Here is a 16,070-nt window from a genome sequence, read left to right as displayed (position 1 = left end):
CACACTTAATAATGTGTGCTATTGCTGCACTAGTCCACTTCTCTTTTTGAAATTACTTGTAGATATGTTTTCTCAACATGCTTAAAAAATAGTTTACCATAGTTATTCTTTAGCTAACTGTTTTTTTAAACCCTTACTCCAAACTGGTTTTGGCGCTCTGAGCTTTTCCTGGCAGCGCTTTTACGCAAAGAAGGCCAACAAGGTCACGAGGGTCACAGCCGAGTAACCCTATTCCTCAAAACGAGACATTAACTAACATTGGTCATTGGATTTCCAGTAAAGAAATTCTCAACATATTCAACTACGAAAGTGGATATGAACCACTAGGGTTTTATTTACTGTGCACCTGCGTAATCTATCACACGCGTAAAAGTCTATTTAAAGCCTTTGGGCTAATAGGCCTGTGCTTTAAATGGCAATTCCCATTAATTAATATTCAGAGTAGCCTATCAAGAGTTGTTTTGTTTTTTTTATCAAAACGAAAAGCATATTTTGAAAAAAAACCAACATGTGACCTGATTAAGAGGAGCTTTTGGATGATGAAGCTCACTGAAACGGAAGATCACGAAACTCCTGTCAATTCCAAATTTACACAATACATTACGTCTGTTCAGCCTGCTCCGCGGCGCCATTGTAGCTATGTATAACCCAATCTGCTAGAGCTCTGCCTTACTCCTATAACGACATACCCAAATGTGCACCGGGCTCAGTATACGTACCCCCCCCCCCCCCCCCCTCCTCTCCTTTTACACACACGCCCGCACACACATCTCCATCTCATCCCCGCCCCTCTCCAAAATTTTAGATGAAAGGGCTTTTGGATTTTGGATGACGCTCCAAATCACGTGTCCATAGGAAATACACTCGCTATAATTTTTTTGGAGCTGCCTCGTCCTGCACCGCCGACCATAGTTGTTTTGCCGTCTCCATACAGTGTGGCTGAGGGGTGGAAAGGTAATGTAATGTAATGTACCTTGCCGTGGTCACTGACGGGTTCACGCCAGTTCACCGGGTTCACTTGAGGAGAGCTCCCACCCCCTGCTCGCCTCCTCTTCTTCTCCAAACGCAACGATCGGAGCTAATCCAATATTATTCACTTATATATTCATGTCGGATTCCATTTTTTCCCACTGACTGTTGAGGTAAGGATCTACTCTTCCCCAAAATAATACCTCTCTCTGTGTTGGCGAGGGCGCGATCTCTAAAAGTTGTTTACTGAAATTAAGCCTCGCTATTGAATATTGAATTTTCATCTGGTGCTGTGTAGTCAAGGCAGTTTATATGAAGTCGCCAATGTATAAAATGGCGACAGTAGGTGGAGGAGGGGGGTGGAGGATTTTTTGGGAATATTCATAAGGTTATATAGAGTGCCAGATCGCCTTTGGCAAGTACTCTCCGAGGCGGTGTGTTGCCCCACAGCCGTGTGAATGGAGAGAAACGGGTTAACTCGTCAGTTTGTTACAGTTACGACAAACCGAGCCTCCGTCTGGCTGAATGTGCGCTCCTCCTTGCGCTATACAATGTGGCGTATCTGCTTATTTTATTGCACAACGCTCTGTATTTCCCCCACTAGGCTGTGTGAGTGCGAGTGCTTATATAGTTGTGAAAGACTTCCGAAAGCAGTGCTATAGCGGGCGGATCGACTGATATAAGAAGCCTCGGAGTCCATAGATGTTCAAAACTGCACGCCAAGTATCAATTTCCATCTATTGATCGCTCTCACTCTCTCTCTACACATTTCTTCCTCTTGCCTGAGCAGAAAAGGTAGGCCTGTATCTCTATGCACAGGACTCTTTTTCTTTCATTTCCTTCTCTTCCTCCTGCCAACATGTGCTGCTGCCCTACTAACACACGTACACACACATTGAAACGTACAGTACAGTAAGAAGAGCTGCTGATTTCAGGAGATATTTAGCAAATTGGATTATCAGTGAGGCATCAGTGTTTAAAATATCAGGTCAGCTCAGTCACATTTTCTACCCGTAGGTAAATATTGTGCCAGCTTTGGATGCCATGTGTCTCCCTATGCCCTCAGCGAAAGGACCTCTGTGCTGACTAATGTTGCCACTGTGGATCCTGTGTGAGCGCACTGTCCATAAAACAAGAAACAACCCCAGATTATACAAGCTAGACAGGGCATGAATCATGGGCAATTTTTGGTATGTTTTTTAATTATTTATCCATTAAAGCTTGTTATATATAATGTAGGTCATGGAAATGACTGCGTAACATTTTGAGGTTTTCCTGAGAGAGTGGGTGTTTGGTCTGTGGGGAGTGACTCCAAAGTGTGTGTGGAGTCCAGGGGACATTTCTGCTCTCTGAAAGTTGTGTGGTGATGCAAAGGTAAATGAGCTCTTGCTGTGCAGATTCGGGCAGATCGGGTTCTGGGCCCGGTGAGTTGAGTGTGTGTGGAGGATTTTACTCCGGCAGGATGCTTACTCTGGGGGAATGTCAATTCCCTTTGTGGATCCCTGGGAACAGTCTTCCATCTCCCTTCTCGGAACTGCTCTAATGAGGCCAGGCATATTGCCTTTCATCCTTCTCTCCCTGCAATTAGGCACAGCTCACAGTTTTCGTTATTGCCACAGCGCAGTGTTTGTATACACAGACACAATGTAGCGGGCCAAGACTGCCCACTGCTCCCCTCAGCGAGAACAGCGTCTCGGCACATGCCGCCCATCGTATACCTGGAACACTGTACTCCTCAGGATTTGGTGTTCTTACTTCCAACAACACTGTGGATGTTATGTTTCTGTGCGCCTCCCACTGCTCAAAGTGAATCCCCTGCCAGAGAATACAGAGGAAGGTCATATGGTCATGATTTGCAGATTTACTTGACATGGAGTGTAAAAAAAATCCCTGAGTTCAGAGGAGAAGAAAATCTAATCTAACACCAACCAGATCTATTTTCCAAATCGCTTATTTAACACAAACAAGCATTCAAGATTGCGGCATACCTCATGATCCTCTCAGAAAATGACCCGAAACACATTGCCGAGTCCTATTTCTCTCCAACAGAAAAGGACAGCGTTCTATACAGGTTGAGTTTTATGCGGGTCTTTCATCCCTTTTGGTATTGCTTTTGTCACCAGACCAATGCCGTATCGAAGCCCAGACCGCTCAAAGCCACACTAAAACAGCATGTTTGCACAGTTCCAAGCAAAAGAAACGCTTGAGCACTGTGAGGGGGGGGGGGACCTTGGGGCTAGCGGGGAAAGAGCCCCTGCCACTTTCTCTGTCCCATGCAAGAAAGGTTTGGTCAGCAGGAGCTGGCATTTGCCAGTCTTTGGCAGTTATAGGAGGCTGTGATGTCAGCCATTTTAGGATGGACAGTACAATGTGCGGTGCGCCGCCATCTTTCTTCCTTTTCTCCTTAAGTTGCCAAATGAATGCCTGTAGTCTTGGCTACAGAACTGAAGAAGTTATTCATCAAAAGTGATTTAAACGGATGCATGACTCAGAATTTTTTCTTTCTTTCTCTGCGAACCATGGTTTATTTGTCTGTCATTCATCTAGGCCACAGATAAAACAATGTTAGATTTCATCAGTGAGCGTTCGCCCTAACACAAAACAGGACTCGGTTGAAAACGATGTTCAGACAGCCGGAGTGAATGTGGTGTAAGGCCTCTGATTTACTGAGAGAAACAGTGACAGGAGGTCATCTGTACGGCTGCGATAATTCTTTCATTAACCTCCGTCGTGAACATGAGAAAGGCGGAGCCGATTGAGAATGAAAAAAAAGCCAAGTTGTTGATGCGGACCTCACCCAAAGTTATCCGAAAGAGACCCTCAATGGACTTCTGAAACATGGCTGTCAGAGCATGTGGATTAAGTTTGTCCTGCACCGGCTGCAGTCCAGGGAATTCACTGTGTACGTCTGTGTGTGTGTGTGTGTGTGTGTGTGTGTGTGTGTGTGTGTGTCTTGAGGTCGGTGGGTGTGGGCGAGTGAATCGGCTGTGTGTGTGAGTGTGTGTGGCGTGGTGGGCAAGGGAAAGAGAGGGGTTGCCATGGTAATGTTAACACATGAGTGGCACCACCGACCGGTCTCCCAGTGGATGGGGCTGCAGTCATGGAGGTAAAGGGGGAGTGTGTGTGTGTGTGTGTGTGTGTGTGTGTGTGTGTGTGTGTGTGTGTGTGTGTGTGTGTGTGTGTGTGTGTGTGTGTGTGTGTGTGTGTGTGTGTGTGTGTGTGTGTGTGTGTGTGTGTGTGTGTGTGTGTGTGTGTGTGTGTGTGTGTGTGTGTGTGTGTGTGTGCTGACAACACCTGCATCTCAGGCATTCAGACATAAGCACACAAACACACCCATGGAGAAAAAAAAAGAAGAGTCCGCTTGGGGGACGGGGGAAACACACTGAAGTAACAGCGTGTCTTCAGCTGGACATTGAAGACGCTGTGGACTCGTGTGTGTGTGTGTGTGTGTGTGTGTACGAGCCTCGTGCTAAGGAGGCTGATGAGTCTGAATTGTTTTTCAGCACACGTAACACTAGAGCCTGACACTTATTTATTCTGGCGTGCGTACAGTGCCATTCACACACACAAAGATGTCCCCAAATCTGAAACCTGTCCATCTTTACTGTCAATAACAAAAAAAAAGAAGCTCACACTAATCTTCTGTGTCGGCGTGATGGACACAGGAGACACCCAGGAAAACAGAACAATCCCAATTCTTACAGTCACGCTGGATCCCGTTTCCCCTTATAAATCAGGCGCCATTGTTCCCAACCTCTTCTCTGAGGAGGATAGTAATTGCTCTCCGTCTCTGGCTTATATTTGGGTGTCCAGCTGATCCACCCACATGACGTTAATCTATTTAATGGACATTTGGTAGAAAATGTCCCTGCTGAACAGATTTTATTTTGATCATTCGAATGTATCCATCAGGAGTTCCCCCCTCTACGCCCAAACCCCCGCAGGCAGGTCATTTTTTGGCATATTTTTTTTGTAACTCAAGACAGCGGAAGATCACTGTCAAAACTAATTACACGCAAAACTAATACTACGACTTTATGCTGCTTCTCTTTTTTTTTTTAGCTCTTCTGCGACATCAAGAGACTCCTTGCCAGTTATTCATTTCAAAGAGGAAGATTTTTCAGAACGGTGCAGGTGCTAAATGTTGCGGAGGTGAGGAGGGAGTGTGTGAGGAGTGTGTGTGTGTGTGAGCCTACGAGGTGTCAGCGGGAAGGAATATTGAAACAGCAGATCCTGTCATCACCATCAGTCATCCTCTCACTTCACTCCCAAATGTATGAGTTTTGTCTTCCTTTGTCCTTCTTCCTCCTCCAGCCTCCGCATTCTCATTCATGTGACAGGTGGCACAACAAAAACACCAATCTCTGTTTGTTAATATCAACTGTAGGTGACCCAACAATCTGGGAGTGTCTGAATCAGTGGGCTGTTTTGAATTAAATTTTAATGTTTAGCAAACCACTTTGCCGCCTCGCCTCCCTTTCCGCTGGTAGCAGCTCTCCGCACATTGAGCGTGTTTTTCCTGTTGTAATATTGTAATTACTGCAGCAGTTTATGAGGTGATGAAAGGGAATACACGCTGCTTTCTTTCAATTGGATTTTTCGCTGAGATGGGAGCAGCGCACTCATCTGTTTGCCGTGTAAAAATATAAAGAATATAATTAAATATTAATGAGATGTAAATATAATATTATTATGGAAATGACGAGTGTAAGAGCGCATAAGGGAGGCCCCTCCTGTAAATCTTAAAGCTGCTATTAAATGAGGCGGAGCGTATAAATCCCATCAGAATTTAAAACCTAGCCTAATCCCATTTGTTTTGAAACGCTTGTTTTTGAAAAGTTGAATGGCGGAGACGTGGTTTCACCCCAGCGAACAAGGACCCTCCGCTAAGCGTGGGTCTTCGAGAAAGCATGTCTGAGAGAGCTGCCTCTCCCCCCCCCCCCACCCCAGCTACGACTCCCCTGATCCGTGGAGATGAAAACAGTACGACTCACCCTCCCCCTGAAAAGAGTTTCTCCCCCTGTGCCAGTGCAAGGACACACGACACACTGGGGACAGCGATCATACCTTGTCTCGGAAACACAAGGCCCGGCTTTTCAGAGGACACCATTCACTGGCTCGCTGTCTGGGAAGCCCTTGTCTTGTGTCTGATCGCACGTCTCGCTCGCCAGATAAAGCAGCCCATTCTTTTCTTAGGTGACCTGATTCTTTACGTAACCTTTATCAACTCTTGGCTTGTCCCGGGTTTTCTCATACCGGCATCCCCTCTGCTGGGTTGAAGGGTTTTCTACAGCATTCCACCACTTGGTTATCACTTTATTTTCTGCATCATACGGCGCTCTGTGTGTGGCACAAACAAAACGAATCAATTCAACGCTGATCAGCTCCCTAGCATAGAGGCATCTCTCAAACAGATGTTTCAGATGCACAAACACTTCATTGTGACAAAGCAGCCCGTTCTTTTCACAAGTGACCTCATTCTTTACGTATCCTTTCTCAGCGTTTGGCTCGTCCTGGGTTGTTTCATGCAGGAAGTGTTCATCTGTGCTCATACCGTCATCCCCTCTGCTGGGTCGGGGGCTCCTTCACCATTTCCCCGCTCTGCAACATTACGGCGCTCTGTGTGTGGCACAAACCAAATTAATCACTTCCACGCTGATCTGTTCCATAGCATAGTGGCATCTCTCAGGAGGATGTTTCAGATGTGCGCGTCTCGCCCGCCAGATAAAGCAAGCCCGTTCTTTTCATAGGTGACCTGATTCTTTACGTAACCGTTATCAACTTATGGGTCGTCCTGGCTTTTCTCATGTTCCTCTGTACTAGGCTCACATCAGCTTCCCCTGGGCTGGGCTTTTACACCATCTCGCCGCTTAGTTATCGCCAGAGGTGGGAGAAGTACTCAGATCTTGTACTGAAGTAAAAGTAGTAAAGTAAAAGTACCAGAGTGTAGAGATACTCTGTTACAAGCAAAAGTGCAAACGTATTCGCATCAAAAAAGTAGTCATTCTGCAGATTTCAGAATAATATATATTATGTGTTGTGATTATAATTAATGGTGCATTAAAGTGATATCAAAGCTGGTAAACATGGAGCTTAATGTATGCTTTGTATGCTGCAGGGTAGTGTGTGAATTTACTCCAATTTACTCACAGGATTCATCCAAATCTGCAAAATAACTAAAGGTACCAAAAATAAATGTAGTGGAATGATTTACCTTTGAATTGTCGTGGGGTAGAAGTACAAAGAATCAAACAATTGAAATACTTCAGTACCTGAGTAAATGTACTTAGTTGCTTTCCAGCGCTTAGTTATCACTTTATTATCTGCAACATACGGCGCTCTGTGAGTGGGACAAACACAATGAATCACTTCAGCACTGATCTGTTCCATAGCATAGTGGCATCTCTCAGGCAGATGTTTCAGACGTGCATGACTACGTCCCTGGGCTGTGTGAAAGCTGGCTTCTAAATCCCCGAGTTCAGTGGAAAAAAACTCAATGAAAGCCGTGTCCTCAACAGGGGTTAATCGAGGGAGCCGTCAGAGGATATCATGACCTCTCTGGCGACAAAACATACAGCTCTCGCACGTGTCTGGATGCAGTGAACCGGGATTACTGCATAAGATGCTGGTGACCTAGTTTTTATGTTGTTGATTGTTTGTTTTAGTTTTTTTTCCCATCAGCCAGTCAGTATGAATTTAAAAAAAAGGTAAGTAGGTATGAGGACGTGAGCCTGTCTGGGATCGGCGTGTACCATCGGGCAGTCATTTGAGGGTTTTAATTCTGGAACAGGTTCATCTTTTATTTACCAACCAGCCGGCCGCGGTGAACACGCACATGGATGCAGTGACGAAAGTCTGTGAAAGTGCGTTCCACTGTGTTCAAAGGCAGCTTAACAAAAGAAAAATGTGAGTTGGAAAAAGTACGAGATGTGGTTTTCATTATAAGCAACAGCCTGCAATGCAAGATGTCAAGGTTTGCTTTTGGGATGATGTTTGCAGGAGAGGGTGAAGCCTGAGTGAAATGGATAGATGATGATAGAGTGAGACTAGTTTTCTGTCGCACATCAATGCATCTCCAGCTTTGGAAAAGAAGAAGAGAGTGGCATACGGAGGCTGTGTGGGTGTCAGAAGTTCATGTGGAGGGCAGAGAGCTCCCTTTTGATATTCTCTCTCATCATTTCTATTACATGTTTTATACTTTCCAGTTTTTAAAACGATTATAAAAAACAGCCGTATCGCTAATGAAACCCTTGGCTGTAGCCTTCCCATTGTCTTGTCCTACAAACTTTATTGAATATTTGTGGCTTTGTGAGAGAACAGGGTTTTTCACTTTATAGTGCGGAGGAGAAAGAAAAGCCTGCAGAGACAATCCGTATCCGTCCTCATGACTGCAGTGTTATAGGAAGTGAAAGCCTGTCGATGTGGTTTGCTAATGGATTTGTGCACCCAGGGATCTGTGTGTTGTGTTCGTATGCATGGGGGCGACGCCATGCTGTGCGTGGAACACATGTAGGATAAAATGGGCTGATCCTGCAGCTGGTGAAAAAACATCAGATGTTTTTGGCGCTACTTTCTCAGATCTTATAAAAACTGTTGTTGGCTGACTGCTGACGCACGCACACGCACGCACACGCACACGCACGCACACGCACACACACACACACACACACACACACACACACACACACACACACACGTCACCTGATTTCCCTTCTTGACATTACATTATGCTGGGAAGGATCACTGTACAGTCCGATGTAAAACATATGGCTGCCATCCAAGCATCGCAGTTAAAGGCTCACACTCCAGTGAAGTCATTTCATTTTTTCATTTAACTTTCACATGTCTTCTTTATAGCAAAAAAAACCAAGACCACACAACCCAGAGTATGGGACACTTAAAAAAATATAGTAAGTCCCCATTCTGATTTGATTTGATTTGATTCATTTCCAACGTGCAAAACAATAATACAAAAAAATAAAATAATAATGAAATGAAACAAGAGAATTTTGTACAAACTTAAGCAGAATCAAATTGATAAACCAAAATATTATTGACAAATTCTGTATCAACAAATGATCAACCTAATTACAGTTTACACTTCTTTAACCCCACCCCTTCTCCCAAAAACTAAATTATTTACATTTTTCTTTTCTTTTTTCTTTTACAAAATGTACATCAAATGTATGTCTACATTCAATATACATTTCCAATTATAAATAGATTATATCTATATATATATTATTCTACCCACGAAAAATAAATGCATACCCAAATATATTTTTGTGTACACAAAAAATACCTGTACGCATATTTTTGCACATTTTCGCTTGCTGCAGACAATGTGTGGCAGCTGGTGAGGTTAAATACACCCGGCTTTATCAATTTGGAGTGAAGTGCCTCCCACTCAGTAGGTGCAAAATCCCCAAGGTATTGTGCAGATGATATTTATTTACTGATATTAACTCTTTCCAGGAGGCGGGCAGGTGGCATCTGGCGACAATAATCCACAAACACTGATACACACATCACATTTATAAGTGTGATATTAACTTTAGCTTTAGCCTTGGTGCCAACCGGCGTTTTTATTACATGTTCTGTTAATATCATGAAGCTGCTCTAAAATTAATTCTGTGGACCGGTGCCAAGACTAAGGAAAGCCAAGCCTATGGCAGCCGTGAATTAGCCGTCTCTGTCTCGATTGACATGCTGCCTTTTCTGAATTCATAAAAAATGACAGCTAGACTGGAGTCTTTAAATCTCCATTCATTTCTAGAACCTGGACAGGCTGTGTTTATTGACTTGAGTGTTTTGCCCTGGAATATTTTTTGTACATTTACTTTTAAATATATTTAATGTTAAATGTTGAGGAAATTTGCCAAATCTCAAATATTGAGAGTGAGTACACACTGTTCCAAATTTAAAAACAATGTGCCTGGAGAACAAAATCCACTTTCATAATCATAAGCATAGTACAAAAGTATTTTTATGTTTTGCTATAATTGCTGATAAACACCACCTACACTTATTACTCAGTGTGGGGCTTTTATCTTCCTGAACATCCTGCCTAATTCAATATATCGTCATGAATATTTGACAAAGATAGTAAACTGCCCTCCATATAAAACAGTTCTCTATTTGTAATTCTGGTGATGCTCTGGTGCCATATACTGCTTTTTGTGTACTAGATTAAAGATAAAAGAGTCACGTGTCCCTCTTTTTTTGTCCTCTTTTCTCACAGGTTCCCTGGGAGCTGTTAAACTTGTCCATGTGACAGGAGTCCTGCAGAGGGCATGAAGCAACACTGTGATATCATAGTGGCTGGTCCATGACACTAAACTCCATTAAACCCTCTCCACTCTCCACCCGCCCTCTGTTCTCATCACACCGGACAAGCTATCACTCCCTCTCCCATCAACACAGCGCTGCACCATGGCCAGCAAGAGGAAATCCACAGTACCATGCATGATACCATCCAAATCTAAACATGTTCGTGAGGAAATCATACTGGGATCACTACCAGAACTGCTACCAACCATCCCAGAAGACAGCATACTCAGCATCTCTGGAGAAAAGTCTGGCCATTTCTCTCACAGCTCCTCCAAATCCGACAGTGGCAGCGACATGCAGAAAGGTGGTGCATACAGCTGTCCAAAGTGCCGTTTTGAGTCCAGAGATCTAAACTACTTTTTGGATCACATGCACAACTGCCACTTAGACTTCAGGGCTCAGCCCACTTTCTACTGCCTGAACTGTGAGGTGTCAGTGGTCCGCTTTGAGGCTCTGGCACTCCATAATGCTACCGCCCACCCTAAGATAATGGAGGGCTTGGTCACTGCCTCCCTAACTGTCAACAAGAGGGATGGAGTCACAACAGTGGAGCAGACCCTCTTCACAGAGAGCGGAGAAGACTACAGAGAATGCTCGATCTCCCTCACAAAAACACCAATTGCAAAGCTGATGAAAGCCAAGGGGGAGCACAAAAAGATAGTGGTTTCTCACACCGTGGAGGTACGCAAGATAGACACTGGAAAGGATGTAGACCCCAGCGTGCTGACAAATGTGCCTGAAATCCAAAACGGGGCTCTCAGTCTTTCTGCCGCCCCAGCTATGCCGAGGACAACTGTCGCTCACGTGATGAAGACGACAGTGTCCAACCAAGTCTTTCACCAGCACACTCCCTCCCTTTACTCCTCCCCCTCCTCTGATTCCAATAAAGACCTTCCAAAGGTGATGATCCCCCTCAGCAGTATCCCCACCTACGATGCCGCCATGGACACCAGCAGCTTTCTCAAAACATCCTTTGGCAAATTCCCCTACCCGACCAAAGCCGAACTCTGCTACCTGACGGTGGTCTCAGAGTTCCCAGAGGAGCAGATCAAACTGTGGTTCACCGCCCAAAGGCTCAAGCAGGGCATAAGCTGGTCTCCGGAAGAGATCGACGAGGCCAGGAGGAAGATGTTCAACACGGTGTTCCAGGGTGGGGCGCCGCAAAAGCAACCTGCTGCACAACGGCACGTCAATCACATCGTAACCCACCACACTGTCCACGGAGGCTCAAAAGGACCAAACTTTCAGATGGCCAAACTTCCCTTTGGTGGTATGAGAACCAGGCCGGTCGGAGCCTCACAAACAAGCATGTCAACCAACCCCAATGTCACCAGGGTCTCGTACTCTACTCCGATTGTCCCCCCGAGGTTCCCATCTGTCGTCAGAACAACGCAGGTACTGACCAAGAGTATTCAACCCACTGTGGAGCCACACAAGAGCAATGGCCTGAGCCTGGATATGGCTGGAAGCAGCGTGTGTGTCAGTAGCACCAGCAGCAGTCGAAGCAGCAGTAGCAGCAGTAGTTGCAGTAGCAGCAGCAGCATCAGCAGCTATTCCAGCAGCAGTAATGGAGTCGAGACTGTCAACAGGAAACCGGTGCAGAACAGCAGCCCAAGAAACAGCATCTCCACTGGCTCTACCACCATGAGCAATAATGATGAGCACCGTGTTGCCGTCTCCAACGGGAGAGCAAACGTCCAAAGCAGTTCGCCAATCAGATCGGAAGGTTCAAACGGCCCCAAGAGTCAAGTGATCATCAACAACACCAGCAAATCCAACATCACCTGTAACAATCACAACAGCGGCACCATCAGTCCACGAGAGCAGTCGAGCGCCGCGGTACCCTGACGACGAGCGCATCAACCAGACCAAGTCCAACAACAGCAGTATTATCAATGAACACCCCAGTGCTCCCTGTAACGACAGCGTCCCTAACCTGAACCATGCCAGCAAATCCCCAACTGAAAGCACCAGCACTTCTGTCATTGCGAAATCATCTGTTTTAGACGAGGGTAAAGGCAACAAGGACTTTCCCATTAAAGGCATGTCAATCCTACAGCAGCTAATCAACGAGGAGGACCCGTATGTTGGAGACAGGAGCGGCCCAGAGCTGAAGATCAATCCCATCAAGATCAACCTCAAGAGGCTGAAGATGAACGAACCCGATACTACAGCTGATATCGCACATCCTGATCATAAGTCGGAGATAGCCGAGGTGCCGTCTTTCTCACCACCCTGGGCCAACAAGAACCCCCAGCAGCTGCAGATCCTCCGCCAGGTTTTCTCCAACACGCGCTGGCCCAGCAGTCAGCAGTACGAGGAGTTGAGCGGCCAGACGGGCCTTCCCAAGTCGGAGGTGGTGCGCTGGTTCAGCGACAGCCGTTACAGCCACAAGAACGGGCAGCTGAAGTGGCTCGATACCTACCAACGACCACCGGCAGTGACAGAGGAAGTGAGGAGCCACGGAGACGCCGAAGACGAGTCACAGAAGGACGCTCCAGCGGCCAAAAAGAAACTTGTTGAGCTCGACGTGAACAAGCACCTTGAAGGAGAGGCAGGACTGAACTCGCGGGTCGTGTGGCAGGATTCATTCTCTCCGCTGCTCGGTCTGATGGGTTCCGAGGGGAGCGTGGATCGCGGCCTAGCTGAGGAGGCAGTGCAGCCGGGAGTCCTGCAGGACCCCTGGTCAGAGAGAGCCGAGGACCACCAGCAACCAGAGGCCACTCAGTCACTCATCAACCAGAGTGATGCCAATCAGGCCAGGTACGCCCGTCATCAGTGACTCAGTAGATTCTCCCTAGTATTTCACTTTCAAATTCGAGGGACTTCAGTATTTCTATTTTTGCTACTTTCTACTTCTACCCCACTACTACTTTTACTTAGGTAGGATTTTGAATGCAGGGCTTGTAACAGAGTGATCCTGCTCTTACGTAGTTCTGCTTTTACCTAGTACTTCTTCCATCTCAGTCTATCATAATGCTCAAACATGTGAAAAAAGCCACTCAGGTAAGATTCTCGCTCACAGCGCCTTCTGATAATTCACAGCCTTAGTTGCCATTTATCAATCAAGGTAAACAAAAACAATGTAAGCCAGATGCAGTGATGAAAGCCTGACAGCTTGTTGTTTGTAGTGGTTCGGTGCTGTACAGTAGAAAGGAGGCAGGAGAAGAAGTGTACAGGTACTCACGCTGAGCTGCTTCTTCAGGCAATCAAAGGTCCGTGTTTAAGAAGCTATTTTTAGATAAGTAGGAGTCTGGCCTGCTGAATTATAGATCGAGAGCGCATGCTAATATATGTGAATAAATCATGACAATTGTCTTTGGTGAGATGGATTTCCATGAGGCGATTTAACCCGTACACAGGCATCCTTTAACAATGCTCGAACAGGAAGTGTACAATCATGACCTCACGATATGTGTGTGTGTGTGTGTGTGTGTGTTTCTGACAGGGATCGCCTGAGGATGGAGCTGCTGGAGGTGTGATGAAGCCGGCCCGATTTCGCCAGAGGAACGTGAGGTTTTTAAAGGCTCGCTTCCCTGGACGAGGTCTAAATAAGAGTGTTCATAATGACAGCAGATGTGATTGTAGCTGGACCGATGGACTCTGACTGTAACTGTGAATACCCCCCAACCCCCCAACCCCCCCTCCTCCTCCTCCTCTTCCTCCTCCTCCTCCTCCTCCTCCTCTTCCATCTGCCATCACTTCCTGCCATCGTCAAAAGAAAGAACTTCTCACCTTTGAGTCCTGTGATGTTTAAGCCTTTCATGCTTCTTTGTGGTTGTGTGGGGAGGGTGCACAATGAGGTCAGTACGAGGGATCAAAGAAAAGAACGAGAAAAGACGCACACTGACTGGAAAACTGACTTGAATGAGCGAAGATAGGATAGGGCCGCGAGATATTGTGTTGGGGTCAGAGGGAGAATTATATATATATGATTGAAACTGCACTAAAGAGGGTTTGTACTGACTGGACAAACAAAAAAGATGTGTCAAGGAAATGTTATTGTTGGCTTTGTGATATTTTTTACTTTTTTAGCAACCAGTACTTCAGCACTGCCTTGAATTTTACTTTTTCCGTTATTTGGTTTTTCAATTCTATTTACTCTTCTATAGTCACTGTAAGTCCAGATGCAATCAAACATGGTTTATTTAGATCTGTATAAATGTTAGTGATCACTTTGCAGTACAGCTACACGCAAGAGACTATATACAATGCACTAATGAAGACAGCAATGCTAAAAATCACACTGCCCCTCAGCAAAGGTATTGAGCGCTCGCCGGAGATCAATACACGACACTGCCCTGCAAACTGAACAGAGAGAAGCCTGCCACGCTAACGTTGCCTTACTCAGCTCTGTCCATGTGTTTATATGACCTGTCTGTCCATAAACTTGCTTTCCAGCTATCGTGCTGTCCTGAAAACTAAAAAAAAAAAGACAAAAAAATATGCCAGTGCATCAATGGTCACTGTTTGTCTATATCTGTGAAAAGAATCTTGTGCTGCTTTCTGTACACTTGGAGATGTTTAACTTTAAGCTGTAATTGTATCAAATATTGTTACTGGCGAAATGTTGTTTAAAGCAAAATTATCAATTTGATCCCTAGACACTGACAGAGTGAGATATTGTGCTAGCTAGAGAGCCAAATGAGGATTGCTCTCCTCTGAATTTTCTTGTGTTTATATAAACATACAGTCACTACATGAATCCTATAAAGCTGCATCTTTGTCAAGCTGCTAATAGCTAAGAACGGTGCTATACCATCCAAAGTGAAATTGGAGGTCGATCTCCTACCAGCAGTGTATGCACTTGTGTCGAATGTTACAAATTTATTTTGGTTTGAGATACATGAAATCTGGACTTACGGTGTTATGATCATTTAAAGAAAAAAAAACTTTTATGAAATAGTCTGATCATAAAGCACTGTTGTATCATCCTTTCTACACTTCTGAATCTTTACAGAATAAACTGAATACTCACCAAGCAGTCACGACTCATTATTTTGGTTTCAGCACCTTGCACCAGGAGTGAATATGAATTATGTCGTGCATGGATAGCAGTCAAATTATTCAGTGGTGATTGTGCAAGTAGCATGTAATCCACTGGAGGAATGCACACAGCCCTCCCTGCTGGAGAACAGCCTGCAGTACAGTCAGTGCCGAGAGCTGAAGTACAGAGGGAAATATTTAAACTGTTTACAGCCCGAAAAACCCTTTATTTATTGTCTGCGAGCTGCATTGTTGGGCTCAAAGCCTTATGTATGTAAGCAGATGGTGAGCAGAGCTTCACTATATAACAAAGTGGGCAAGTAATGTGCTTTAAGCCTGCCAGATGTTACAGACTTAAAGCCCACTTATCACAGGAATGTAAACCACAGACATCTAAATACATACATCCTTAAGGAACATTTTAATTGTTAGGATTTGATATCACGAATTCTTGGTTCTGTTAATTTGCCTTTGAACCCGCTGCACGGGCTGATACTGTTATTTATGCATATCTTAAAGAGGACATAGCGGCTCGTTTCAGTTTCGTATGTTGTGCCTCTATGGCGTCCTTTTTACATGTCTTAATGTTCAAAGAGAGCTTTATTTTTCCTCATACTGCATGTGCCGCCTTTTTTAGCCTTTGCAGACCATAAACAACCCTATGCGCACAGGACAGAGAGGGAAAACTCCAACAGAATGAAAGGGCCTCACTTAAATCTTTTCAGGATTACCTCTCAAGCCCCAGAGATGCTAAGGTCCAGCTACTAGAGCTTGGAAGTACCGAG

At 45.2% G+C, this 16,070-nt stretch overlaps 1 protein-coding gene across 1 annotated transcript; it reads left to right on the top strand.

The window, feature by feature from the left end:
- The first annotated feature begins 879 nt into the window (after positions 1–879).
- On the top strand, positions 880–15,283 carry zhx3a (zinc fingers and homeoboxes 3a). Its single transcript, XM_063911480.1, is given in 4 exon segments — positions 880–1,142; positions 10,211–12,138; positions 12,140–13,062; positions 13,748–15,283. Coding segments are annotated over 3 exon segments (2,694 nt in total). The 5' UTR covers positions 880–1,142; positions 10,211–10,401; the 3' UTR covers positions 13,782–15,283.
- The last annotated feature ends 787 nt before the right edge of the window (positions 15,284–16,070 follow it).

Source organism: Eleginops maclovinus, chromosome 20, assembly GCF_036324505.1.
Source record: "Eleginops maclovinus isolate JMC-PN-2008 ecotype Puerto Natales chromosome 20, JC_Emac_rtc_rv5, whole genome shotgun sequence".
Taxonomy (NCBI): Eukaryota; Metazoa; Chordata; class Actinopteri; order Perciformes; family Eleginopidae; genus Eleginops; species Eleginops maclovinus.
This window is presented reverse-complemented; position numbering and strand designations above follow the sequence as displayed.